Genomic DNA, 27,316 nt, shown 5'->3' on the forward strand with positions numbered 1-27,316 from the left:
ATCTAAGTTCCGCCATGTAGCCGCAGCCTGATACATTTCGCGTAAAAGATATGTCCATCTTCCGCACTCCCTAAACAATCTTTTGCAGAGTACCCGATCCGTTCTTCGCCCTGGGAACCCATAGGTCCTTCCTGAATCCCCACTCGACCTTGCGAATGCCGTCATACTCCACATCTAACATGCCAGACACCGAGAGCCAAATCAGAGTGCTCCGCTCAGGGACTTCGTACATATCGTGGTAGGACACCTGTGGTGGTTCTGCGTCGAAGACCTTCAAGACGTGTTGTAGGACTGATTCACTGATTCGAGGAAGATCACGAGAACGAGGGTGAGCCTGGAAATGAATACGCTTGAGAGCAGTGAACAGCTCAAGGAGTTTGCCCTTGTAGTGTACCGAAGGAAGTCCATGAATAGGGTCCGTCGTTAGCATGAGGTACGCAATCTTCTTGATGACGCCAGAGGGCAGTAAATTAATCAAGGAATATAATTTCTTCTCCTCTAGGCATGCCGGGATGCTGGTGCCTAGTCTTCTGCGGTCGTTATCGTCGACGAGGAATCGGGAGGAGAGGAAGAGGACATCCTGTGAGAGGTTCATGTACATGCTGAAGCTGGTCTCGTGCTTACTCTCATATCTGCTTTGGCAATGAGCCTTCACCTAATTAAGCAGAAATGTGTCAGTATATGGAAGCTCAAGTCATCGACGTTGCGCAATCACTTACAGTGACCCACTCTCCGCCACCGGCTTTGGCAGCCTCACATCGCGCTTCGCGGTTGACTTCGAAAAGTGTTGGGTAGCGACGAGACACTGTGACGGCGATTGCCTTCAATTTTGGGCTGTAGCTATGGAGCTCGATGATGCGGTTTCGGCCATTGAGATCGTCGTAGTCGTCCTCGAGGGCGATGTGCCAGATACGCACGCGCAGTTCCGCGGGCAGGTCGGAGAAGAGGTGGAATGCAGTCGCCATGGTTGCGGTCAACTTGGGCTCGAAAGAAGTCGAAGTGTAGAGCTTGGAAAGACTGAAGATCTTCCTGGAGCTGTGGTGAGGGAGGTGGGGATCTCAAGGTAAGAGCAAACGAGAAGTCTGGGCTTGGCGCTCACGGCTGCCTACAACAGTGCGCTATGACGCAGGCACGTGGCAGAGATATCGTTTGAGGAAGGAGGGGTGGGGCTTTTCACCACGAGGCATTGGTTTATGGTGAAAAAAAAGCGAGTCAGTTCCGGACGGCGGAGTTAAGAGACATTACTATTATTACGATACCAACAAAGCTCACAGAACATGAGGAGTAGAGAAATTCGACCTGCCGACTTTCTGATCTTCCCGAATACAGCTATCATCTAGACTTTACCTAGTATGTACTCGTCTGTACATCAAAACAACAGCTTGCGCCCCCATTTGCGGATTAGCTCTCAACCGCGAGGGTGCGTCTTGAAGTCTAACTGCACCATCGTTGATGTAAAAGACGTGATCTGGACCACGTGCACTCGCTACCCAATGCCCCCAATCCAGACTCTCCCCTAAGTGAGAAAGCACGCTACTTAGTCGATACTTGAGCGACGGTGGAATACCGCCGACGGCTTGGTACTGAGCAAGATCCAGATATTCCTCGAGGACTACAGGGTTGTTGTTCTTCATACCTTGGTCGACAATACTGAGCTTGATGCGGAGGTACTCGGGCGACCCTTCGATGTGTATAGATTCGGTGAACGGCTGTAGCATGTTACAGGTACCGCAAGGGAGATTGCCCAAAGGTGATGGCGTGAAGTGTCGATGCATGGCATCTGTGATGCTATCTCTGGTACCCGGAGGGAGAATGGCGACGTTGTTGAACCCGATACCGTCAACATTGGTACCCGGAGTCAACGTCCGTACAGCACCGCATGCACAAGTTCGGTTCATATCGAGCTGAAGAATGAAGAGTGCTTCATGGCGAGTTCTCCATTCGGTATTAACTGCGATACTACGTTTGTTAGCACAAGCTGGTCTAGTATCTTTCGGGCACCTTACGTGTGATCAACAGACTCAAGGCATGCCGTCAGTAATCACGTTTGCATTTCCTCTGGATCTTGTTGCGCGTCACCGGTACCCGCTCCAGGTGTAAACATACGCAATACGTCGTCTACATCGTGCACCGCATCTAGCAGTGCATGGTTAAAGCGCAGTGGCTTAGGATAGCCAGCAGCATTAAGATTTTGATTACCCCAATAAAATTGCGCTAGAGCCTTGACTGCGCAAGCGGGGCAGTCTTCTAGATCTTTTGATTGTTCTTCGTCTTTCTTTTTCTTCAAAGTATCGCTTTTACCCAGCGTCAAGCCCTGTGCTAGTTGCGCTTGAATAGCGGCAACAGGACGACAAGGGAAAACAGTCGTGCTACCTTGTGTACTGTTGTGTGAGATGATCCACTGAAGGAACCTTGGCAGATGCAATAGCGCTTGCAAACCGCTCAGGCGAAAACAGGTGTTACCATCCCGCCCCAAGCCTCTGCTTCTCCTGTTTTGCCGCGTGATAAGCCATTCGTTCCGAATTCGTCTAGCTACAGTATTCTTGACTACTTGTCTTGGATGTGGTGCCGCTGGTGCCGGTATCGGGATACCGCGCAGATTGTAGCCAGTGTGGCGAGCTCCAGCCCTCGTGCGGTGCGCATAGGCCATGAAGCGTGAGGGAAACTTTGAGATACGGGCGATTGTTCAATTTGGTCACTGTCGGTGATGATGTGACATTGAAAACAACGCACGCGACAGACTCAGGATCGTGCATGTTATACAGCTTGGTCCACAAAGGGGACAATCGTCGGAACGAATGGCTTTGTCGAATTACCTTCATGTCTCCGACAACAAAGACATTGTCCAGTAGAGCAGAACGCTGAACGTGACCCAGCCAGATCGTGAGGCCACTTTACAGGTATCTTGATGCGACATGGCTATGTCTCAGCAGCCACTACTGACGTCGCTTTTCTGAAGCGCTGCGACAATGGTGCCGTAGGTCCCGAGCGCCAACTACCTAGGTAGAGAGCAGACAAAGAAGCAAGACGACACGCTTTGAAGCAACTTCACGTCTAGTCGTATGCGTCTCGACTATGAGGGGTGCCATCGTCGAGAGAACTGCGCTTGGGTCATTGGCACACCATCAGGGATTGCGATGATCACTTCACGACGAGGATATCTTTTTTCCTACCCGCGGTTATCGTGATCTTCCACATGCATGTCAAGCATCCTTTGCTTCCATTGGATTGATGTCGGCTCGCAAGGCAGCGCCTCGGCATGTCAAAGTTCGGTGTTTGCACTCCCCAAGGCTCCTGATGCGATATCGATATTTGCGCTGTCGTCAAAATGATGCACCCCGGAAACGCCTCCCGTCATGTCGGCTGTGGTCGGCTCCAGACTCTGAAAAATCTCCTTTCGACACGTGGATTCGTGGAAATCCCCAAACCCGGGTTTTCTCTTCTAGCCCGTCGACTAGAAGTCGGAGACCGTCCGCCATCTGTACATGCCCTAACGAAAGCATCTAGCGCCCTTCGGAGGCTTGCCGTCTTAGTTGTGGTCGTGAAAGCGGCTTCCCGTTCATTGGGTCGCTGTCGGGAACAATGCGCGTCAGCAAGCAGAGGACGCGCTGACGCATATGCAGAACGGTCAGAAGACCTCAGAACGCTGTCCGGCCCGCACCTTAATTGACTTGGACGGTGCTAAAGTACCGGAATGCGGGGAGGGCGGATCGTGATGGCAGCGCTAAGCCGCAATCCCGAGGCACATCAGCTCGCTTACGCCGCCACTCTCATTTCAACCCTGCGACTTCTCTCATTTCCCCTGAGCCTTCACAACCTCTAGTCTGCCCTAGAGCCAATACGCCAGGGAAGTGCAGCGGCCAATACTACTGCGTCCATGGCAAAGTCGGAGGTCTAGTATTCCGCAGCTTCCTGATCGGGGCCTTTGACCGTTTTCTGTACCCCACCGATATGTTTCAAACGTCCACGAGGCACACTGGACGCCTCGAACTCGGTCCGAGAGATCGCCAAGAGTACAATGATCGCCCAGGTACACTTCTTTCAGTGGGTTCATGACGGTCCGGAGCATCACCATCGTTCTCTGTGCGGCTTCTAACCATACTTCGGCTTCTTAGTATCTTCGACTACCGCGAAGAGGCGCAGAAGTCCTCCACGAGGTCCTGTAAGCCTTACTCGGGATTAAGGCAACTTTGTGGGGTAGGCTGAGGGACATTGGGTGGCCTTGTGACACCCACGCGAGGCACGTCTATAAATCCAGCGGCCGACCTCATCCAGAACGAAAGCATCACAGCCCCGCAACTTCAAGCATCCGCTCAGAAAAGCATTGAGCTGATCAAGATGTTGTTCTCCAACCTCATCACTACTGCTCTCTTGGGCTTCACTTCTCTCGTTTCAGCGGCCGACACGAGCGCCTGGAAGTCTCGTAGCATCTACTTCGTTCTCACCGACCGTGTTGCTCGCAGCAGCAGCGACACTGGAGGCGCATCATGCAGCAACCTCGGCAACTACTGTGGCGGAACTTTCAAGGGACTTGAGTCCAAGATCGACTACATCAAGGGCCTAGGATTCGATGCCATTTGGATCACTCCGGTCGTTTCAAGTACGATTTGCTCGTCAACATTGGAGTGTATGTGTATTAACAACAATCGTAGACAAGGCTGCTGGATACCATGGCTACTGGGCTGAGGACCTATATGCCATCAACTCAAACTACGGCACTGCTGCCGACCTGAAGAGTCTAGTTAGCACCGCTCATGCAAAGGTACGACTAAATCAGGCAACATCAAAATATACATCCACTAATCCTCTAAAGGGCGTCTATGTCATGGTTGATGTCGTTGCCAACCACATGGGACCAGGTGCGATCACGAACAACCGCCCTTCGCCGCTGAACCAAGCTTCTTCATACCACTCCGCTTGCGACATCAACTACAGCAACCAAGGCAGCGTCGAGCAGTGCCAGATTGCTGGTCTCCCTGACCTCAACACTCAATCGTCCGAGATCCGCAGCGTCATGAACACTTGGGTTTCTTGGCTCGTCAAGGAGTACAACTTCGATGGCGTTCGCATCGATACCGTCAAGCACGTTGAGAAAGACTTCTGGCCCGGGTTCTCTTCTGCGACGGGAGTTTACAGCATCGGCGAAGTGTTCGATGGCAACCCTACTTACCTTGCCGAGTATGCTAAGCTCATGCCTGGTCTTCTGAACTACGCGGTCTACTACCCCATGAACAACTTCTACCAACAGAAGGGCTCATCTCAGGCGCTCGTAGACATGATGAACACCGTCAGCAACACCTTCCCCGACCCATCTGCTCTTGGTACCTTCTTGGACAACCACGACAACAAGCGCTGGCTCAACGTGAAGAACGACCAGACTCTGCTCAAGAACGCCCTGGCTTACGTTATCCTTGCACGAGGAATTCCCATTCTCTACTACGGTACCGAACAAGGTTACGCCGGCGGTGACGACCCAGCCAACCGAGAGGACCTATGGCGAAGTGGCTTTAACACCAATGCGAACCTCTACCAGGCCATCAAGAAGTTGAGCGCCGCGAGGAAGTCTGCAGGAGGTCTTGCCGCTGATGACCATGTTCACTTGTATGTAGCGGACAACGCCTACGCCTGGAGCCGTGCAGGCGGTAACCTTATCGTTCTTACTACGAATGCTGGAAGCACCTCCAACCAGCAGCATTGCTTCAACACCCAAAAGGCCAACGGAAAATGGACAAACGTCTACGGAAACGGCGCCGCGGTGACTGCCGACGGCAGCGGCAGGATTTGTGTAACCGTCAGCAATGGTGAGCCCATCGTCCTCACTGCTGGCTCCGCTACGCCCACCACTGGTACCACCCTTACCACAAAGACTGCCACTGCTACGTCGACCGCATGCCCGACAGCTGTCTCTGTCTCTTTCACACACCGCATCACCACCGTTCCTGGTGACACCATTAAGATCACCGGTAACACTGCGCAGCTAGGCAACTGGACGCCAGCTAACGGTCTCACCCTTTCGGCAAACAGCTACACTTCTAGCAACCCCGTCTGGACCATCACAATCCCATTCGCGGCCGGTTCATCGATTCAATACAAGTTCGTGAAGATCAGCAGTGGCGGAACAGTGACATGGGAGAGCGACCCGAACAGAAGCTACACCGTACCCAAATGCCAAGCGAGCGCGAGCCTGAGCAGCTCGTGGCAGTAGGTTGAGTATACATAGATCACCTCTTTCTATTGCAGGAGAATGGAAAGGGCTAGTAAATAAGAACCGCGGTAGTACACGCATTGCTTTCTATCATCAGCATCATTTCATCTCCCACTTTCTACAGAGTGACTATTTTGCCTGATACATGACGTCATTCAACGACTGCTCTGGCAATGGTAGGGAGGGTTTCGCGCTCAGTGGACATATCTAGGAAGCATCTTCTTACCTTTTCTTTATCAGAAGCACGTCGCTTACATGTACTGCCACCACCTTCACTGAATTCGCGATGGGCGATGCAGAACACTCTGGTATTGGGGAGAGCGACAGTCGTTTATCTATGGCAAGTTTTTTCACTTGCGACTTCTGCGGCCTGGCTAACCAGATCCATCTAGTATATACTTATGATTTCCTCCACCGCATTATCACCCTCACGCTCTACACCACCCACTCGTCGCACTCTTCCAAGCCCCTTTCAACTGTCGGCAACACTACCTAGGTAGTCAGCCAAGTCCCGCTATCATCAATACAACCGAGTACTCAAGCATGGGCTGTGGCTCCGAACACTACACGCGCTGGAATCGCGTCAGCTTCAAGCATCTCCTCCTACAACACCGGCTCAATAGCATTGTCTCAAGATGGCCCACCCGGTTACAGCAACATAGGAACCGCCTGCATCGCATCAAAGTTTCGGTCGCAAAACGGAAGGCCCAACGCGCACATGACCTCAAGATACTGATAATGCGGCGCAGAGTCCGTGCGTGGAAACTCGGCGTCAGTCAACTCTGGAGGCAGTCTCGCGTTCTAAGACGCCAACACACTGCGGACCGAGACTCTGTCACACCGGCAGATTGGGATCAGCTATTCGAGAAATCTCCTGGCAAGTTGCGCGCCATTTATCAAAAGCCTCATCACAAAGAGAAGTGGCCGAAAGAAGTTCCCTACTTGAACATGATAGCGCTGGCAAACTACAAGGAGAAGCGGTACCGGCAAGCGCATCGGCCACAACCCGTCCCGAACTTGAACCTTACGGCGGTAAGGGACCTGCGTGAGAAGCTTTGGCCACGAGTGGGGTGGCCGAAAAACGACCCGCGTTCCAACAACGAGGCACGCGTGGAGTACTGCGAGAAACATTGGTCGCGAGTCAACTTGCCCAGAAGCGTGCAATATCTTGACCTCGCAGCGCGCCTTCCCTGCGGGGAGGGTGTTCCACCCGCGAAATGGGTTGGAAGCGTGCCGCATGTAGACTACGTCGCGCTCGCTGCCCACATCGGGAAACCAAATGCAGAAGCCGAGAAGGTAAGGCGAAGATCAGGCTCTGGTGCACCACCATCGCGAGATACAGGCTGTCACGCTTCGCAATCAGCAATATCTCGAAAAGAACAGATGCATACATTGCCCAGGCCCCAACTCGATGATCGCTTCCATGCTGAACTCTTCAAGAAGCGCCAGCAGGATGCAAAGTACCAAGCCGAAGTCGCCATGAACGACGTTGCCATCAAAACTCTGAAGCACTTCATCATGCAGCTTGATCAAGTCAAAGCTCTTGTTGAGCAGAGCCGGAATGATCCTCGTAGTGTTACGCTGAAACAATGGCAAGATGCCGCAGAAGGTACAGACATCCTTGATACTAATCTTGAAGCTGCGCAGCGAATGGAACTCTCGAGGAGGCTTGAGGTAGGTGAGATTCCTGTGGGTACAGGAGGACAGGGGCTTACAAAGGGGTTCGAGAAGATGCGGAGAGAGTGGTCTGAGTGATAACGTGTGGATGGTTACCGTCGGTCTGTCAGAGGCAACCACGTGTGAGCTCTCAGACCAATGGTTGCTCGATTATAGCACAGGGTCTTGGGTACTACGTCATCGTCTTGTATCAAGTTGACAGCGACCAGGTCACCGGTGAAACTTAATACGATTTGCCGGCTTGGGTCTACGTAGCTTAATCTATCTGAAGAGAAAACATGCGGAGATATCTGGTCAGGCTGACTTCTTTAACACGTGAATTCGCGATAGCATCTCCAAACAAACGCGCTAACATGGCTAGGAAGTAGGCCAAGAGAAGATCATGGTCGTTTCAGGATGAACGGCGTGTTTCTTGTGATTGTGATAATCATACGGATCGTGCTAAGAACGATAACAACTATGCTAACAAACATCCAAAAGGATTTTGAGCGCTTAGTCGGCTTGAAGCCGGTACGAAGGCTGGCATACCTCTGCAGTAGCATGATGCTTCAGTATAACGATCTTCGAAGATGGAATGCGGCTCAATTTTCGGAGCTGATCCTAACCAGGAATAGTTAGTCACGGGCATTCGGCATCCTCCGTAAGCTTATGCCAAGAACCTTCAGTGCGCAATCCACGGCTTGCTTGAGTAAGTTAACCGCGTAACCTGTCCTCTGGGGTACGACGTCCCAGCTCCCACGGATCGCGATCGGGAATCTAAGCGGTCACTGCGGCACGGGAAACGGCTGCTAAGTAATCTATCTCCAGTGAACAGACACCACGGTGCGCCTGAACGATGAGAACGTGTTGATGAGCTTCCGGGAAACAATATAGGCAAGGAACGCATTCTGAAACTGGTTCCCTACAGGGACTCGCATCACATACGATCCTTCCAAGGTTGAATATGTCTGCCTGCGCAACGGCAATATCCTTAGCCAAGCTACCTAGGTACCTCACTAATCAGCCTCATGCGTGCGTCTTCACGCTTAGAACCGGGCAAGCCTCATGAGTGCCGCCGAACAAGCGGAGACGAGTATTGAGGCTCTGATGATGTCGTGTTCAGGAATCGCACCGAATGGCTCGTTTTCACGCCATACCTGCAAGGCACACGGACGATCCCTTTCCTTGGCCACACTCCATCGCATGTATCCTCACGCTTGGAGCCAAGGAGTACATGAAAACAATCCACCGGGCGGTGTCAGAAACATGAGGCTTTAGAGAGATAGCAACGAGAATGGCCCGAATAAGATATCTGTATATGCCCCTTGGGTGGTGATCAGCGCCAGACTTTGGATATATAAGAGGTTGAGAAGTGCTCCTCAATATCCTCATCACGATCATCAAGTCTTCAATCATCACTACAACAGCCTCTTACACTCCACCCGATTTCACTCGCTGAATCACCAACCACCCTTCTTTCAAAATGAAGTTCCAACTCGCTACCGCTCTCCTTGCTGGCGCCGCCGCTGCCGTCCCTACCTGGCCTCACCCTCACCCCCACAAGACCAACTGGACTGCTCCCGCTGTTCCTGAGCTCGACAAGCGCGTTGTCGACCCCGTCTCCATCGCCATCATCGGAGGTGTTGTCTCTGGTATTGTCGGTGTTTCCGGCACTGCTGCCCTCAACATCGCTAAGGATGCCATTGACTGGAACGCTGTAAGTTACAACCCCTATAAATCATATCCAGTTCTCAGACTAATTTTCTCACTACTCAGGCCCGTGAGGCTTTCACCCAGGCCACTGTCGCCGAGATGATCAAGCGCGCCCGCCCCGGCGAGGCTGCCGTCTGCTACAACAAGGCCTACGACGTCACCAAGCCCAACCAGATGCGCGAGCTCTCTTCTGTCCGCTTCAAGTCTGGTGTCCTCAACACCGACTACGACTGCTTCCTCATGTCCGGCCCCGACAACTCCTTCTACAGCCGCGGTGACGGTGGCTACATCAACGTAAGTCACAGCCATGACATGTTTGCTCACATATCAGTATGCTAATTCCAACTAGCTTGCCATTCAGTCTCCCTCCAACTGCAAGTTCGACAGCTCCACCTCCGACCTTTACTGCGCATAGACGATTCTATAGAATCATAAAGTCATCTTTACGAATGACCCCGGGATGGATGGATATGGACCACAAGAGTGCTACGTAGTTACCTTCTTACCTTTCTCATACTGTACACATCAATTTGCGGAACTCGCCTGTACATAGTTCGAATTCACTTTTTTACTTTGATAACCTGTGCCTCAAAACTTGGAGCTTCCATATGAGGAAGCACTTGACAACAATTCTATAACTTCTAGAAAACAAGATAGGACTTAGATAGCTACGAAATAGCATGCCATGGTGACAGAAGTATAGAAACCATAAATAAGAGTTTGATAAGTGCGACCTCTCTTATTCAAGAAGTGCCTTAGCGAATGGAATAGTCATGTATCACAAGAGTTATAGGTATGTTGTTTCTCGCTCTATGTGATCGCAGTACTAGTAGATAGAGTAGATATTAACTAAGACATCAAATCGCACACACTGCAGTAGGCTAACCGTCCAGGAATGTATAAGAGCCCTCGCTAGGGTTTCCTAGTAATTGTAAGTGTTCTCTATTGATACACACGATGAAAGATGTACTAGAAGTAAGCTCCAATTTTGAGATCATGCAACTCCTCGCTTTCTGACGGACTCCGTTCGAAGATATTGAGAACCAGAAGAGATCATCAACTCATGCCGTCAGGTAGTAATGACCAAGATCTTGTTGTAGGACTAGGCTGAGAAACAGTCAAGAATGCATGCAAATGCATGGGGATGTCGAGGATTTTACGATGATTAGCGGCATGTATGTGTTTTGCAAGCATAGATCAAGAATTACTTTGCTAATTTGCTAAAAGTTGAAGACTAGGGAGTCATAGTCGACAGAAATAAAGTACCAACTCATTGCATTACAGGAGCTGTTGAGAAAAGGACGTGTTTGCATAGCGTGAACTTTCGAGAACCTTCTCGGCACGAGAAAATACCTCAAGCACCATCAAGACAGATTGCAAAGACGATACGTGAAGTAAGGATTGCGTGTAGCTCAGCTACTAGAACGTAAGACGACAAAGAAGGAAGGATTAACAATGTTCTAGTTGCGTGATATAGGAATGCGCAACTTTTAGGTTTACTAACTTCTGATTGAAAGCGAGGCAGAAACAGTGCGGCAAACCCACCGCAGCGGCATAAAATTTGGAGTAGAGGTGTAGCGGACAACACCTTTAACTCACATATGTATACGATCCTATATCTTAGTTGCTATGTACCTTACTCTATAGTTCTGCGATGACGCCGAGCAAAAGAAGCTACTTATAACCTTTGCGACATTAACAACTTAGACAACAACATACTCTTGTAGATACAAGAGAACGCAATCCTACTGCTGCATTACAGCGAATATAAGGTGTTTGGGAAATACACCTACATTGAGATTACTATATAGAGTTACCTGACCGCGTTTTGTTGCCCTGCTCTGCATCAACATTCCACCGTAATAAGAAAACGCAAGTTCAACGTGCTGTAGCGGACAACATTTCGAGTACTATCTAATACGAGGACATATATACATCATGTTTCAGATAAAATCTCACACTGTCACGATCAAGTCACTGCATCTCGCGGATGCCATAGTCAAGGTATCACCATTAAGTGAGAAAATTAAAACCTTCACATCGAAGACATATGCCAGCCAGCCTTCATACTCGAAGATCGCTATCTATATCAATTGGCACAGGAACAGAGATAGTCTATTTACCGCGTCTTCATGGATAACGGCACCCCACGTTGTAGCCTGAACCCACGAATGATGGTAACACATACTTGGTCTGTCTTAATCATTTCCGATCCTCAAACCATATCAGATCAGCAACCAGCCTCAGTCTCGCTGTGTACTACAGTGTACTATTCCCGTCGCTGTCAACCTTGCGATACGCCGAAAGCAGGAGATCGCCATCGCTTATGCATGTTCACGCTCACCATAGCGCAGCCTCAACTACCACCAGAAGCGAAACGACCTCGGCGAAGTGTTTGGCTCGGCATCGCATTCCTCGAATCGAATGGCTGCTACAAAACCTGACCCGTTTGTGTGCCGAGGTCAGGTTACCCGGTTATGTTCAGACGGATAAGGCGATCAATCTGGCAAGTTGCCACGAAGGAGCGGCCCAGTCCGCGCGGTACCGTTTAGGACATCGTTGTACGGAAACGCGGTATTGCCAAGATTGGTTTAGATAGTGCATGTTAACTAATCCATCTGTTGCCTGTAAGTACCGGACGAGTGGTTGTAGTGCTGAGTCGTGAGGTAAAGAGAAAAGGTGTGGGCCATTCGAGCTGAAGAACCCAGCTCGGCACTCCCTCACCACCAACCACACTCGCAGCCTGCACCACAAACAGTCCAGTCGCAGCACCTTTTATGCGTTTCGCCAACAGCTCAAACGTCTCATACGTGCGGTGCCGCCGACAAGCAGCATTCCAGCTCTCCACAAAACACCATTACCAAGCGTTCGCTGCGTGCAACACCAAATTGGCAATTCGGCCTTACCCGAAGCAGCAATCGAGGATGCAATGGATTCGTCAAAGGATTCCGGAAGTAAGACGATCCGGATACAAAACAGGATAAAAATGTTTAGTTTTACCGTTTTGGCCCTGTTGGAAGGATTCGTGTGGCGCAGGGCGCGGGAGATCATGAGGTAGTTGGGACGCAACTTGGTTCGCTGGACGGGCGGATGCAAACCGACCATGTCTTCTTGCCCAACTGACTCGGAAGAAGCGGACATGCAGCAGAAGGCTGAAGGATTTTCTGCTTCGCGACAAGAATTGGGGGCGTGGAAAAATGTGGATTGTGACGCGCTGTCGCTTGCAGGCGCCCATTGTTGACTTTGCCTTGTCTCAAAACGACGACGTAGAGGCCCAAAGCACGAGGCTAATGCTGGAAAACAGGCCATTTTCGCTTAAGACGGTTGTTCTAGAAGCAGACGCACGACGCACGAAAAGGTTTAGGGTCCTGCATCATCGAGAGGGAGAAAGAAAAACGCATCAAAATACGGCAGAAACGCAACAGCCCAAAGCACCTAATCTGCATGTAAAGGCAAGGGCAAACTGTCCGAACCAACCTACCAGTCACAGTTACGCGCCCGTTGAACTAGCTTACCAAGTTGTTGGGACCACCCGCTGAGATGACCATGATACCCAATGGCATGATTCTCGTCTACTCTCCCAATGATATCGTACCTCGGTCTTACACTTTGCCCACCCCCTTGCTGACCTGCCCTTGCTCTGTCCATTCGCCTCACTCACCCTCAAACTTACCCCAGACATCTACAGCTATCACATCGAGAAATCTGACCGATGCGATATTAGCAGGGGGATGGGACGCAGGGTCCTCGTTCTGATTTCGTGCGTGAACACGGCCTTCGGCCGATACGTTGACTAAGAGAAATAAGAGTCGGGTTGTCATGGAATTGATTGTACACCTGGAAGAGGTCCGTGGTTGCTTACCGGCTGCAGGACATGAGATGCAGCTGCAGAATCGTGAAGTGGGTAGGCGTGTGCACGGGCTGGTCGTAGTCTACTCAACGATGACGATGTGGGGTTGGTTGCGGTGAGTTTGCCTATTGACTTGACCAGCGGAAGGCCCTGTCATATTTGTGATTACTATCGTATGAGCAACACCTGCTCGGTGCAATGAATGAAATACTGTTTTCGGACTGTTCGACAAGCCGGAAAGAACGTCGGACAGTTTCCACTGGTACGAAGCCACACGGTACAGAACTATCAGTGCTGTACAAGGCCCCGGCGAGCACTTACACAAAGGGCCATGTTCAGAGTGACATACCGTGTACATTACTTCATCAGCCGGAATTGTCTCCACATCTGCGACGCAAAGAATTTCGCGCCTTCTACTGCAAACGGGCGATGCACAGCAGAGTCGTAGATGACGGGTGGCATCGGGCCTAATACAGGGCTCCACTATCCACTATTGCGAACACCGCGACACCCGCAAGCAACTGTACAAACCCAAGGGAAACCGCGCCGCAATGTGATATCGCACGTCTGCGTCAAGATTGCCGGCGGATATACACGCACACGCACATTTTTACCTGCCGTCTCCGACTCCCGAGGCGTGAGATACGATACCTGGGTGGAAGGAATGCACGTTAGCCCAGCGCAACGCTATAAATAAATCAAGTTTAGCGTGGCACAACGGCTTTTGCTGCCTCGTGGCTTAAGGCGGGCAATTTTGGCCTCTGCTCGCTTGCATGCCTGGATGCGTGAGGTTTGAGTGCCCTGGTTGCGTCCGAACCCCGCCGTTGTTTGGTTGGGTGCATGGGGGAGGCCAGGGCCCTTGTCCTTGTGTCAGACAAGACACGCTGCAAGCCACGGGTGGATGACGCTGGAGATTGGTTCCGGACGGCTGCGGCCCGCGCGACTGACAGATTGGGGAGTATGGTGCGAAATGCGACCGGGAGGTACAGATTCATTCACCTGTCGGAGTATGACACCCTGGTGGGGAGAGAGACAGAGAAACGATGGGGTTGTGAGAACAAGTGCTGGGAGGGGTTTCGCGTGCTTGAGGGTTCTTGAATCGTCTGGAAGAGGTGACGAGACCTGCGCAGCGGCCAGCCGATAACGCAGTCAGACGTTCGCGTGCGCGCCGTGCAACCCTTTAGAAACTCCCTAGAAGCATGCTACAGTAGGCGGCGCTTCCGAGCGTTGGACCCAGGTGCGAGGCCTCGGGTTCGTGTTCAGCTTCTGACGGGCTTCCGAAGAGTGGCACCAGAGAGCACGAGGGGTATGTGCTCGCTGGCTGAGCTATAGCCCTCGCCAACCGGGATTGCCGTGCTGCTCATGTAAGATGGCTGCTGAAGTGTGCAGATGCAGCTCGTGGATGCTGAGGGCAGGGTAGCTGAACGTTTAGCGAGTGAACCTGCGTTGCTGCGAATAGAGGAATGTTGTCCATCTTTCGGTGGGGTATTTTGCCGCAACCATGTTTGTGTGTGTGGTGTTCATTTCGCTGAGCTGTTCCATGATGCCTAGTCGCGTGTTCGCATCCGTCGACCTGATTGCAGTGATGGAATAGGTGCAGCCCATGCACCGCTTAACTGCGCAATTTAATCAGCAACTTGCACCTCGTCATTGCGTTACCCCACGTCCAACCCTAAACTGCCGTGTATCATCAACTCACTATATTCGTCTCAATTCTTCCGCCACTCATGACCGCAAGGGTTAATTGTGTGACCATATGTAGACAAGCTTCGTACTTTTACCGTGGCCCTGGGTCTTGGTGTTCGGCGCTGTCAAGGTACCTTAACGGGATTTCGGAACGGATATCGCGTGTTGTGGAAGGTACAACGTGAGGTGGTACTCATGCACCAAGTGCGATGCGTGAGATAGCAGTTTCCACGGCGTCATTGAGAATGGAAGCGAGGTGGTGCTTCTTATTGACTGGTGTGACGGGGTTGACGTGCTGAGCCTGTGACTATTCTAAGTACTGGTGAATACCTGGGCTCACGTCCGGAATCGTATGCGTTGTGTAGGGGATACTCTAGTTGTAGGGTTGTAAGTCTAATGAAAGTGTCAGCGTTATAGTAGAAAAAATGACCCGGACAAAAGACATGACGAATGTTGCGACAGATTCCCGAGCGGCTGTCTTGCAACCAGACAGCAGCTGCACTTGATGACCGAAGAGGTGATAGCAGACGCAAACTGTAGCTTGGGCTGACGGCAGACTGAGGATAGACCAAAAAGGGAAAGCAAGGTACGATTGCTGCGAGACTTCGCTGGGGAAAAGCGCATAGATCGATTGTCTGGCATAGCAGAGTCAAACGTACCCCCGTTCTCACGTAGGACAAAACAGCGATCCTCAGCTAGGTGTACAGCCTGAAGATTGACATCAGAACGATATTCAACGCTGAATCAAGCAAATAGCAAAATGAAGGGATAAACTCTTGTGCACTGTGCAGAGGCGATCATCATTCGCTCCCATGACTGATTCTACCTTATCCTGATGTCCAGCTTAACCACCGGAATTTCTCATGCCTACAAGCGCGCGTATCCAACGGTGAAGGTTTGGAGCCCAAAGCTACACTGCTCGTTATCGTTCGATGTCGTGACGAGTCAGTGATGGTCGAAAAGAATAGCGAGTCCGCAAAACAGGATTCTGCAGTGCCTCAAAGTTGCTCGACTCGCCTCCATGATTGGTGCTCGGCGTATTAAGAGAACAAAACGATAAGCTGATAATCCGAAAGCAGTAACCATAAGCTAACAGGCAACATTGTGCTGCATGCAGATCGGCGCTGCCTTCCGGAGAATCCCTCTGGTATCGTCCAGCCAGGATTATGGCCATCGTATGTGAAAGGATGCGAAACCGAGCGAATGCCGGTCAACAACAAAGCGTGAATGGCTCTACACGGCTTGACGACTCTGCATAGTGTGGGTACATCCTACTCGCACGATGCGCTGTCATTCTCAACGACATAGGGACGTGCAGCGCCGTGTCTGTCAAGAAACGGTGAACGCTCATCCAGCTCTTGCCAACAAAGTGAAGCGATTATCCCTGTACAAGAATCCCATTTGATGCTAGATCATGCTTCTGACGTGAACGGGGCCGACCGTTGACGTTCCTGAACGTCGTGAGTGGTGCCCTGGGTTTGATGAAAGCCCTGTAGAAGCATAGGGCAGCAATTGATACAGCAGCGTTGCATTGCGAAGGGTTGAGCCCGGAACTTCGGCAGTACACGAAAGGGGATGAAAACGTGAGGCGAGGCGGTGCAGTGAATGCCTTGACTGCGAGCCCTACAGGAAACAAAAAAGCAAAGATTATACCCTGATCGCCATGAGCACGCAAGCAGGCTCACGAGTCGTGGATCTCCTTCCGGATGTGGTCATCCGGTCGATCATCAGTGTTGCAGATCATAGCACGCACAGATGGACCTGGAGCAAAGGAAGGAGTATGACACCATGGCCGACCTTGGGTGTACAGTAAAGAGGAACCTTTTCGCAAGCGTTAATAATGGGAGTTCGGCGCCGCTCCATGTTGTGCGGGTAGTGGTGCGGCTGCGGGCATTGTATGGCCACGGCCGAACACGGGATCGGTGGCATAGGTTCATTCAATAGGTACGGAACCAAGTGCCTGGACCGACAGGCTGGTCCTAGTACAAGATTTTGCGTGCACACGCATTCATCACCAAGTGCTAGTATCTCGGCGAGGTCATCCGCATCATGTCTATTGACGATCCCCAAAGGGCTTGGTAAGGTGTCATCGTGATCAACGCCATTAACGTCTCGCCAGACGGTGAATTTCCGAAACAGATGATCAGCCGTCCAGTGTTATTTTCCGTGTGGGCGGGTGATGCAAGTCACGCACATTCCCGGCGAATCATGGAGATGTTGAGAGGCAACAACAAGGTGTGTGTCGGCATGGGCCGAGCGACGAGTCGTACGGTATGCCAACAACCTTGGCTGCTGATTTCGGATAGCTTTTGCTGACCAGAATATGGTTTTACTTACTTTTGCAGCCCTTTGAGCGAGGAGAAAGGGGTTTTGGTGGGGCATGTCGATCCGATTCGGCGGCCGCTCAGATCTAAGCTAAACGGCCTTCCCTCGCTGGCGCCGCATCTTGCTTTGGACCAGTCGAGAGGATGCGCCGCAGCAGCGCGCTAACGTGTGCAGATGGAGTCGATGACGAGTCAGCGACGACAATTTGCTGCATGAGCTCCTGCGTGAAGACTGCATGGTGGTGTAGTGCCACAACCCCAGATACATTTGAAGCATGAGTGCAGCGTGGAGTGTAGAATCGAAAGTCGCATGTAGGCCAGATGCTGAGCTGTGCAGCCACCCATGCGTGGGTGCCTTGTATAGTGAGGCTGGAGCGGGCCACTGCGCGGACAAGTCGATCAGTTTGGCCGCTGGTGTGCCGCTGTCAAATAACCGTGAGCTGCAAACCTCAATTTGAAGACGTTTCGTCAACCGCAATCTGTTTTGGGAAGAGCGGTACGCGCCAGCACCAATGAGAGTCCCGGTCGATATGAACAAGCCACGACGGAAGAACAAACGACAGTCGAAGGGGGGTAATGAGTTTCAGATGGTTGACGCAGCGAGTTGGCTTTGCTATTGGCTGAGCGCAGATCATTCGTTAATCTGATCTGTGAGATCGTGGCTGGGTATCCCTGTCTGATCCTTTGGAGAGTTATTCGAGGAAATGCAAATCCACACGGGTCTCGCACCCCTTCCTTTGCTGGAGAATTGTTTACGGCAGTGCGTGCATCCGCAAACCCTGGTCGGATTGTGCCGTCAATGACGACTCATCACTACCAATACGATATTGGGGGCGGGACAGTCAGACAAGCAAGGTGTGAGCGTACTACTGATGACTCTAGAACCGTCCTCGGCGATCATACAGTTGCACAGCGCAAGACGTCAAGATGGTGACTTGGTCGACATCGGTCGCCGTTGATGTAAGGTGCACATCGGGTGCACTATGCGGCGTGTGTTGAGAGGCTTGGTGATGGAGGCGTGGAGTCACTTGCAGGGAACATGTTGCGAAGGTTTTGCCAATCCGTGGGTCTTTCATCCCCTTCCACCCGCGCGCATCCTCTCGTTGTGCCGGCCAAGGAAGAGGGCAATCCTGGCTAGGGGACGTTCGCCGACGACATTCAATATTCCGCGACTCGCAAGAGGGTTATGAGGCGCGCGGAAGGTAGCGCGGAAAGATGCCGCTCTTGCACAATTTGCAATCTGGCATCGGGAGCAGTTGCAGCGTCAACATGGATATAGACCAAGGGCCGAGCATCTTCGGTCGAAGTCATATGGAATACGTGACACGAAAGCGTGCTAGCCATGGCAGAATGCTGTATCTGCAAATTGTCCTGCTCAGACATTGCAGCGAGCACGGCAGGAGCCACACCTGAGTGTTGGAACCACCGTTCGTCCCACTGGACGGGATGCTGCGCGGCATGGTTGAGGATGGGCAGGTGTGTAGCTGCGGCAGACGTACGAAGCAGCCAACCACGACGAAAGGCGAGCCAGGATTTCAAAAATCATCAACCAAGCGGAAGACCCCGCGCGGTGCTCCGAGGAACAGAAGGGGTCGAGGGTCATGGATGACATTCGGTGGTACATGGTTTGGCGATTAGGCGACTCAGGCAGTCTCCACCAGGGCGCCCTCGAGACAAACAGCCGTTGCGCGAATCCGAACGCGAAAGACAGGCCTGCGTGTTTGGCGAGAGTTTGTTCCTACGATCGCTTTCGACCCTGGTCACGACGGGGGTGCTGAATCAGCGGCGGGCCACACATCTGCGTGCATGTAGCAGAATTGCAAATGCAACCCATGGAATTGTCATTCGTTCGTCGAGATTGCGGGCTCGGAAGCGATCGGCGACGGCGACCGTTGAGTCCTGCAGGCGATTTGAAGCGAACGTATGGATGGCAAGGGCAGATTGGACAAATAAAGTCGTCGGGTGAACGGCGAGGTTGCTGCATTGGAGCGCATGTGCAGCAGAACGCGGCTGAGGCTCAGCGAAACAAAGCACCCACTCGGCCGGATGCTGTGCGTCCCGTGAACGCTAGGCCTTGCAACCGGGACGCGCTAGACCGCGAACGGTATGAGCGATGAAACCCCCGGATCTGATGCATCAGCCACGCCTGCGCCGCATGCAACGGACAAGGAATGGCGAGACCTCGGTCTATCCGGACGCAATCAAGCCCTGGTGCTGGGTGAGGGAACAGAGTTGGAACCATGTCGCGTGGGGTATGCAGCAGTCTGGACGAGGCTGTCTCTATTCTGCGCGGCGCCGACATGGGTGAGTCGCGATATAGCCTTCAGCAGCGGTATCAGATTGAGTACATGTACAGTGTCCCCACCGATGGCGTAATAGGTCGACGTCGGGCTGGGGATAAATGGAGAAAGTTGGGCGACGGGCAGCCTCACTCATGCCCTCGAGGGTCTCGTTGCAGCGTGCAGGACGATCGAGATGATAGCGTCACGGAATAACCAAGATACCCGCAGCAGGCTGCGATCGCCCTAGTGGGTGACTTCGGCGACGATAGAATGGGAGCGAGAGTGACGATGTGTTTTGGCCAGCAACGGTTTTGGCCATCCCAAAGCGTGCGCGAGTGGCCTCCGAGGCTGCCGAAAAGGGCTGGAGCTTGCTGGAGGCTACTAGCTGGCAATATTCCAAATGCCACGGCAGGCGCTCACTGGTGCAGGCGGTCCAGTCGAGCGGGCTCGCTACTTTTCGCTACTGTCCCGCCGGCAGATCACTCCAGCCCACCAACGGCCGCCAGCAGACACCCTCACCACCACCCCAGCGCTGCCAGAGACACACGCCTCAGGAAACAGGTTGTGTGTCGCACTCGCCAGAAAATAGAACACCAGAAACACGCCCAGTTCGATGTGAGTGCACCGCGCTAGCCTCGGGAGAACGACAGGCCCGAAAAGGAGACGTCGTGATGCCAAGCGCACCTCGCCGACCTCGTGTCCTCCAATGTGAGGGCCGGTGACGATCACACTACTCGTGCCCGGTCCGCACCCAGCACCAGCACCCGTTTGATCGACGCCCAAGTGCTGACTGCAACGTGCATCGTGCGGCGCTCGAGAGGCCTGCCTCGTGTGCGTCGCCGGCCTGCTCGAGACACCAGTTCAGCGAGGTTTGCCATGGGGAAACGGCATCACGAAGCCATGTAGACCGCGTTGCTTGACACTGCAAACCCAACATGTCCATCATGGCTGTCAGGCAAGGGCGACAAGCGCGCCAGAGGGCCCAAGGCGCATGTCCGGCCTTCCTGAACCAGGGTGACGGTACACAGAGCTTGTCATGATGGGGACCACGTCGAGCCCACTGGAGCATCCTGGATGCCGCTGAGGCTGGCTGGCTGAGGCTGCTGCTCAACCCTACTGCGGTCGATATGTTTGGTTTTACTGTGGGCAGGGGAGGTCGAAGTATCGCGCCGAGTGGGGGTATCTTTGACTGTCTCCATGGTGTCTTCTGAATCCCACCGGCCTTGCTGCTAGCGTGCACCATCATGAATCGACAACGAAACGGCCAGGGGCCCCAGCGAATGCCACCATTTCGCGCGAGCGGTGGGCCGCTGGCGGGGACGAGCGCGCTGTCGGCGGCCAGGGAGCGTCGCAGGGGGGAGCACTTCACTACGCTTGTTTCCAGGGTGGTAATGCGAGCTGGGCGCAACGCTTGCTTTTTCTGCCGTCCCAAGTCGGCGCCGGGCGAGCGCCATACGCCATGCCACGATGTGATACAGGGTACTTGTCGAATCCGACGATCTGGCACCTAACCAGGTCCATCGCTGCTTGTGTGCGTCGTCGACAACGATTACATTAGCCCTCTGCTGCTCAGGGCCCAGCTAGTCTCTCAGAGCGCCGCATGACGCCCCAGCGCTCTCCGTCCACCATCTCACCAGTGCCTTAGCCGCATCGTCTGAAAAGCAGAATCCTCGCTCACATCTGCCCGTCCCGAACAAGTCAATAGCTCCTCGACCTCCTTGGCGTCCAAGTGTCCTGACTACTCCTCCCCGCGCCCGTCGTGATATATACCAGTGCCCGCCTCTACCACGTTACCGTTGGCTCGTCTAACAACGTCGACCATCATTCAACTTCCCCTCTACCACACAACAATCGACACTGACACTTTGCTCTGTGCTTCTCACCCGCACAATAAGGTACGTCCCGCCCTCACTCATCACCTCTCCCTGTCGTCGGCTGCATTTGTTGTACCGTACTCTCAGTACTACTACAATTCAGCCTACGCTGCATCCCAACTATAACTACTGTCGTCCATTGCATTTGATCACCAAATGTTCTGAGATAGTCTTGGTTGCACTCTCACCTTGCCTCTACTGTTCTGATGATGTACGCAAAACTAACCCTCGACGCAGCACATCCCCACACTTTGCAAGAGTTCAAGCCCTACCAACAGCTTGATCTCCCTGATTATCTAGCCATAATCAAGGAGTCTGACTTTGAACGTGCTCACCGTCCGCCGCATTCATACCAGCGCGGATCCAACACCCCACTTCAACCCTGTGTCGCTCCTTCCCTCACAGAAGAGTTCGACATGGTTGCCCACAGACGCGGCCCTTGGTCGCAGCACGAAGACCAGTGGCTCGTTAACCTCGTTGCCCGCAATGGACCTCACAACTGGGTACGCATCTCACAGGAGATTGGCTCCCGGTCACCAAAGCAATGCAGAGAGCGCTACCACCAAAACCTGAAGCCAACACTGAACCACGATCCCATCACCGGAGAAGAGGGGGAGCTGATTGAGAAGATGGTCGCTGAGATGGGCAAGAGGTGGGCAGAGATCGCAAGGCGGTTAAAGGGACGCAGTGACAACGCAGTCAAGAACTGGTGGAATGGTGGTCAGAATCGCCGCAAGCGCAACCCTGAGCGTCCTGAACAAAGATCCCGAGAGCACATGCACCACCCCCAGACTAGCTACCATTACCCAGCACCCCACAGCCAGGCTCATCACGAGGAGCACCGGATGTCTTCATACCACGACTCACACAGGTCCTCTCTCAACATCCCAACAAACTCTCCGCATGCACTCAAGCTGCCCCAACCCCAGCGTTTCGAGCCATACCCCGGATCGCGCCCGCAGCCTCTTGACATCTCAGCCTACGGAGCATCCGCCACAGCACGAGCACGAGGATTCGAGACACCCATGCCTTCGCCTTCTGGCTACTCTATCGTATCTGCTGATGGCGCTCCTTCCCTCATCACCGACACCGGCTCAGAGTCGCGCTCTCCTCGTGGCGCAGCTTCCCCTCTCGACATCACACTTGCTCCATTAGTTGGCAGCAGGGAAGAGCGCAAGAGCTCCTCCACTCGCTACTTGCCTACCACTGGCTTTGCGCCCGAAGACGACTCGTCATACGACCTGCACAGGCGACGTGGCTCACTACAACTCCCGCCGCTCCACCGCAGTGAAGCCTCCGCACCCAAGCCTGCGCCTGCCTTCCGAGAGCCCAACTACGAGCGACCACAACCACCGCGACTGCTCACTCAGCCTACTCCTCAGCTCACACACCACCACTCGATGCCTCAGTCTGCGCCGACCAGTGTGCCCCAACGAGCGTTGCCTCCTTTCCATTCACTCGCAGAGCCGACACTCTCGGTCCCTCAGTCCTCAAGCGCGAGTACTAGTCCAGCTGCGCGACAACTACCGTCACCCTACGTGCTGCCCTCTGTTCCAACAGAGGCCAGAAGTGCGCCAGTCTCACCAAAGGACAGGATGTCGCTGCGAAACATCATGTAGCTGTCTATCATGTTTCACGTTGTTCACCATACCCCTTCTTGTCTATACGTCGCATGTTTCAAACAACCTACTTCTATTAATGGCCGATGTTCAATGATCGACACTTTGCTTGTTACAAAGCTTTTCAACCTTGTCTACTCTTGTTTTGCATGGACCTAAAAAGGGAAACATTGTACACGACTCTCAGGATACCCCATGTAGCATCTCTGTTCATGTGTCACGGTTGAGAGGCACATTATTCTGTTTCTATTCTGGCTTGCCCGAGCCAAGCAGCATCGCCTATGTCGAAGTCCGACACTACGGCGTTTCTCCATTTGGCCCCAGTGAGGTCTTACTGTACACTGCGACAATTAGTCGCCAGTAATAATACCCAGCGGTGCCACAGCACCCGCAAGCGTCTACACCGATGCCAATCAAATACAACACATACTATAACAAATCATGACCTTGTGAACAAACTTCAATCATCACACGATCCCTTAGTGACTCCCAGTACCAAGTTCCCTCGCTTGAACGCCTGACGGGGTACAACAAGGAGTTCCCACACTGAACAACGATCGCCGAACACTAAGTTCCAGGTTTCTAAACGCTTGAAGGCGAGAGCTCACCGCTCCAATGACATCTCGACAGCCTGCGGTACCCACTCGTGACAGATACTCACAATCGTCCGCGATACCCACCACGCTGAAAACCCCTCTCCACACCTCAACGTACGCATGGAGCGATCTCGCCGCGATCCCGATCAGTCCACGCAGTCGTACCCGTCGCAGCTTCTGCAGTGTCGCCTACACCGTCTCCTTATTGGACTGGACCCACACAGCTGACGAACAATAACTTCTTCTAAAATGACTGATTGGTCGCTCCTTTTCTTAACACTGCCACCAATAGTGGCCGAGGTGGGGCACTGGACCGCTGAGCGAGAATCTGTCACCCGTGATACCTGCGACATGAAGATGTGCTTCGGCACTTCTGGAAACACGTCTCCAGGGACTCCCTGGGATAGACGTATACCACGATAACAATCCGTGACGCAGTCAATAGTTTCGGAAGACTTCCCCATGCCACACTTACTTTGCAGCTGTGGAAATTACGAACTGTCCACGCACCTCCAGTTTGTACGCACAGATACACCCACCATGATCTCCTCGCTCTAGCTGTGTTCACGAATCATACACTCAATCCCGCCCGGTGCGGTACGGTCGCTCTGGCCCTCTACCACCGCGCATCCGAGCGAATCGCATCTTTTGCAGTTCACGATCCAACGTCCCCGGTATGATCGTTGAGCCGTCCACGTCAACGTTCCAATCGGCCAATCCCATTACACTCAGGGTCGGCGACTAGAAAAACACTGAAAACAAGACACTGGGACTTCGATCATGCGGCTACTGGTGGCCTTACCGCTTACGGCTATTAGACTTTGATCTACGCTCTAGTGCGCGACGGCTCGCGAGATTTGCGACTAGCGTATATCTCCATGTCCGCAATGGTGCAAGGAGCGTTGGAAAGACACGGGCATCTTGTGCATATGGCATAGCTCAAACTCTGGTACCCTAATGCGGACACACAAGGTCTAATCGATAGCGTCTGTTGAACTTTGGTACCGGGTGGGCGCCGTCGAGAGGATGTCGCCGTTCAATCCCATAGTCTACCGCCCTTCCCTGTGATGCTAATGAATACGCCGTCGTTGAGCCGTTGGTGGAAGGTCGCCGTCCTTGAGAGGGAGTATTTCAGTTTCCAGTCCCTCGGATCCGCGATCCATCGGCTTTGGTTCAGGCCCATACATGTCACAATGCGACTTCATCGGTACCAGGGACGGCGGTATTGTGGGACATCGCATTCGCATATGTTCGGGGGCGAGTAGACGCATGCACATCCCCATTTACCGTTGAACGTTGAACGGTACGGTTACGATAGTCCGGCGTAACTCGGTCTTGAGCATGTTTCCTTTTACGAGCAACATTATCAGGGGACTCGATGAGGCCATTCTGACGGTGGGTTCCTGCGTGTGAATGTCGTGATCCCTTCGATCTGCACAAGCATCACAACGTCGTCCTCTAGCGTAGATCTTGCCGGACTTTCTCCGCCTCCAGTCTGTGGCTCGTGGCGAGGCTACCAACCGGTCGAACTTATGACATGTGCATGCAGCTTAGATGGTGAAACCTTTTTCCTTTGTCCAGGATCGCATGTCCAGCTTTGAGGTAGTAGTTATGCACGAAACACGTCGCTTTCACAACTGCACTACATATGTAGGGGTATGCAGGACTGTCAGAGTCAGTCAGACGGGTGTCAGACCAAGACCCTCGTAACCAGACTTCGAGCTGCTCGGCACGCTCGGTTACCATGTGATGGCCTCGGTGAAACGCGCACGGGAAGCGGTTGCGTCAACAGTCGTGTGGAGTCACTGGGTCCAGGCGAAACTTCGTTTGCTTGTGTGCATACGCAGTGAAGACGTTAGACGTCAAACAACTGTGGATTTCCCCGCGGACGTGCGGAACTGTTGCAACATCTGGAGCCGTGGTTTCTGGTTTTGCCGATACTGGGGCTCACTTCGGTTTCGGCTTCGGCGACCGCGAACGAATGTGTTGACACTGCGGAATGGCCGCCGCCTCCTGTGGCAGTGTACGCACTTTCCAAATGGAGGCGTCTTGATGCAACGATACCATCTTGCTATACCAAACAGAGAGATCGCATGTGTCGCTATCTCAGACTTGCTTGCAACTTGTTTCCCCATCCTGTCAGGAGGCAGAAGTGCAGCTGCCGCATCGGCGGCTTGCGTTACCATCCTCCAAGACCCCCATGCCTGGAGCCTTCTATTCGTTTATTCGTTCAACTCATTTACCACAGTGCAGAAATTTTCCGGAGTCACCGCTCCGACTCTCTCGGCTTTACCGTGGGCAACGTTGCTTCGATCGCCTACAGCTAGCGGACCTTTTACCACAACAGCAACGTTGCATCCGCAGCCAGGAGACATCCCGTGTAAAACTGGGTCGTAATAGCAGTACCTCATCATCTCCTGCAGCGGCCCTTTTTCTCCCGTTTAATGTACTCGTGGCAATCCGTGCTGTAAGCGTCAGCGTGCGCCGCATACCTGCATTACTCCCAGTGACCGAGAGCAAGCTTTTCGCAACCTTCCATGCGCTCCCAACGCATTGTCCGCTTTCCCTCGCGCCGCAGACCTGCATATCATCCAGCCGGCAAGCTCTTTCAACATTTTCTCGGACGTCGATCAAGGTCGTACAGAACAGTGAGACACGAGCTCTCGCTTACAGGCGGTAGGTAGCGAGTTGCCAGCAACGCGGGCTCGGTATTGTGTAAGCCTAGCTATAACGCCCGTATTAAGCGTATGTGCGAGGCTTGTACTCAACATACTCCAAACTTCGGGAACAATATGCGGAACACCTGGACTATATCAAGGGTAAACAGTGATACCCCATATCCCCCACTCGTTCTGCACACGACCCGGTGCTTAATCATGATGCAAGCCACCGGACGTTTTGCTGGAATCGTCGCTGGCAAATTGCAGTCATGGTGTTTTGAACGGTGAGTTTTGACGATGCGAATCGTCATCATTGGCCAGCCCGAGTTTTAGCCGGAAGGGGATTGGTGGGAAAACTAGCGGGCTGCCACGTGATGCCGTTGGTCCGTCGCGGTCGCGCATCCAGCCCTGCAGATCCCAACGACATCCTACCCATCAACACCTGCATCTGCATATACGAACACTCCACGTTGTATCCTGTTTCTAAACATATCTTATCGCGTCCCCTGCTTACGGTTGTCGTTCACCCCTTCCGTTGCACGCGAGGTGTGAGCCACGTGGTTGTCGTGCTGGTGCTCGGGTTCGCCAGCGGGAATGTCGGCTAACAAGTTGTATAACCCGGATCAGAGCGCTGTAAACACGCGTTGGATAGAGCCCTGGAGTGAGGCGTTTAGAGTAAGTGTCAGCTGCCTGTACTTCGTGCAGTCATCAGTGAAGTAGTCGCACGGTGTTGGAGTTGTGTTCCATCACACGTCCATGCGCGGTCTTCGTGGCACCACTCCAGACCCGTCCACTTATGATTGACGTACGCAGTATCAGCGAACAGAATCGCTGACTGATGGTAGGCACAA

The 27,316-nt window shown here is 52.9% G+C and overlaps 5 protein-coding genes across 5 annotated transcripts; 4 read left to right on the forward strand and 1 right to left on the reverse strand.

Annotated features, from left to right (window-relative positions):
- Positions 1 to 70: 70 nt before the first annotated feature.
- Positions 71 to 1,718, reverse strand: J4E93_003782 (uncharacterized protein; the record flags this gene model as incomplete). Its single annotated transcript, XM_049341712.1, has 3 exons — positions 71 to 655; positions 720 to 1,029; positions 1,549 to 1,718. 3 exons carry the CDS (start codon positions 1,716 to 1,718, stop codon positions 71 to 73), a joined length of 1,065 nt encoding a protein of 354 aa, XP_049201217.1.
- A 2,620-nt stretch (positions 1,719 to 4,338) lies between these two features.
- J4E93_003783 (uncharacterized protein) lies at positions 4,339 to 6,205 on the forward strand (the record flags this gene model as incomplete). The annotated part of the gene is made up of 2 exons (XM_049341713.1): positions 4,339 to 4,600; positions 4,653 to 6,205. The coding sequence occupies 2 exons, from the start codon at positions 4,339 to 4,341 to the stop codon at positions 6,203 to 6,205; spliced, it is 1,815 nt and encodes a 604-aa protein (XP_049201218.1).
- Positions 6,206 to 6,943: 738 nt separating this feature from the next.
- On the forward strand, positions 6,944 to 7,960 carry J4E93_003784 (uncharacterized protein; the record flags this gene model as incomplete). Its single annotated transcript, XM_049341714.1, has 1 exon — positions 6,944 to 7,960. The coding sequence occupies one exon, from the start codon at positions 6,944 to 6,946 to the stop codon at positions 7,958 to 7,960; it is 1,017 nt and encodes a 338-aa protein (XP_049201219.1).
- A 1,384-nt stretch (positions 7,961 to 9,344) lies between these two features.
- On the forward strand, positions 9,345 to 9,989 carry J4E93_003785 (uncharacterized protein; the record flags this gene model as incomplete). Its single annotated transcript, XM_049341715.1, has 3 exons — positions 9,345 to 9,578; positions 9,638 to 9,868; positions 9,924 to 9,989. 3 exons carry the CDS (start codon positions 9,345 to 9,347, stop codon positions 9,987 to 9,989), a joined length of 531 nt encoding a protein of 176 aa, XP_049201220.1.
- Positions 9,990 to 21,796: 11,807 nt separating this feature from the next.
- J4E93_003786 (uncharacterized protein) lies at positions 21,797 to 23,209 on the forward strand (the record flags this gene model as incomplete). Its single annotated transcript, XM_049341716.1, has 1 exon — positions 21,797 to 23,209. One exon carries the CDS (start codon positions 21,797 to 21,799, stop codon positions 23,207 to 23,209), a length of 1,413 nt encoding a protein of 470 aa, XP_049201221.1.
- Between the last annotated feature and the right edge of the window lie 4,107 nt (positions 23,210 to 27,316).

The sequence above is a fragment of the Alternaria ventricosa genome (genome assembly GCF_023758065.1).
Source record: "Alternaria ventricosa strain BMP 2768 chromosome Unknown scaffold_5, whole genome shotgun sequence".
Classification (NCBI taxonomy): domain Eukaryota; kingdom Fungi; phylum Ascomycota; class Dothideomycetes; order Pleosporales; family Pleosporaceae; genus Alternaria; species Alternaria ventricosa.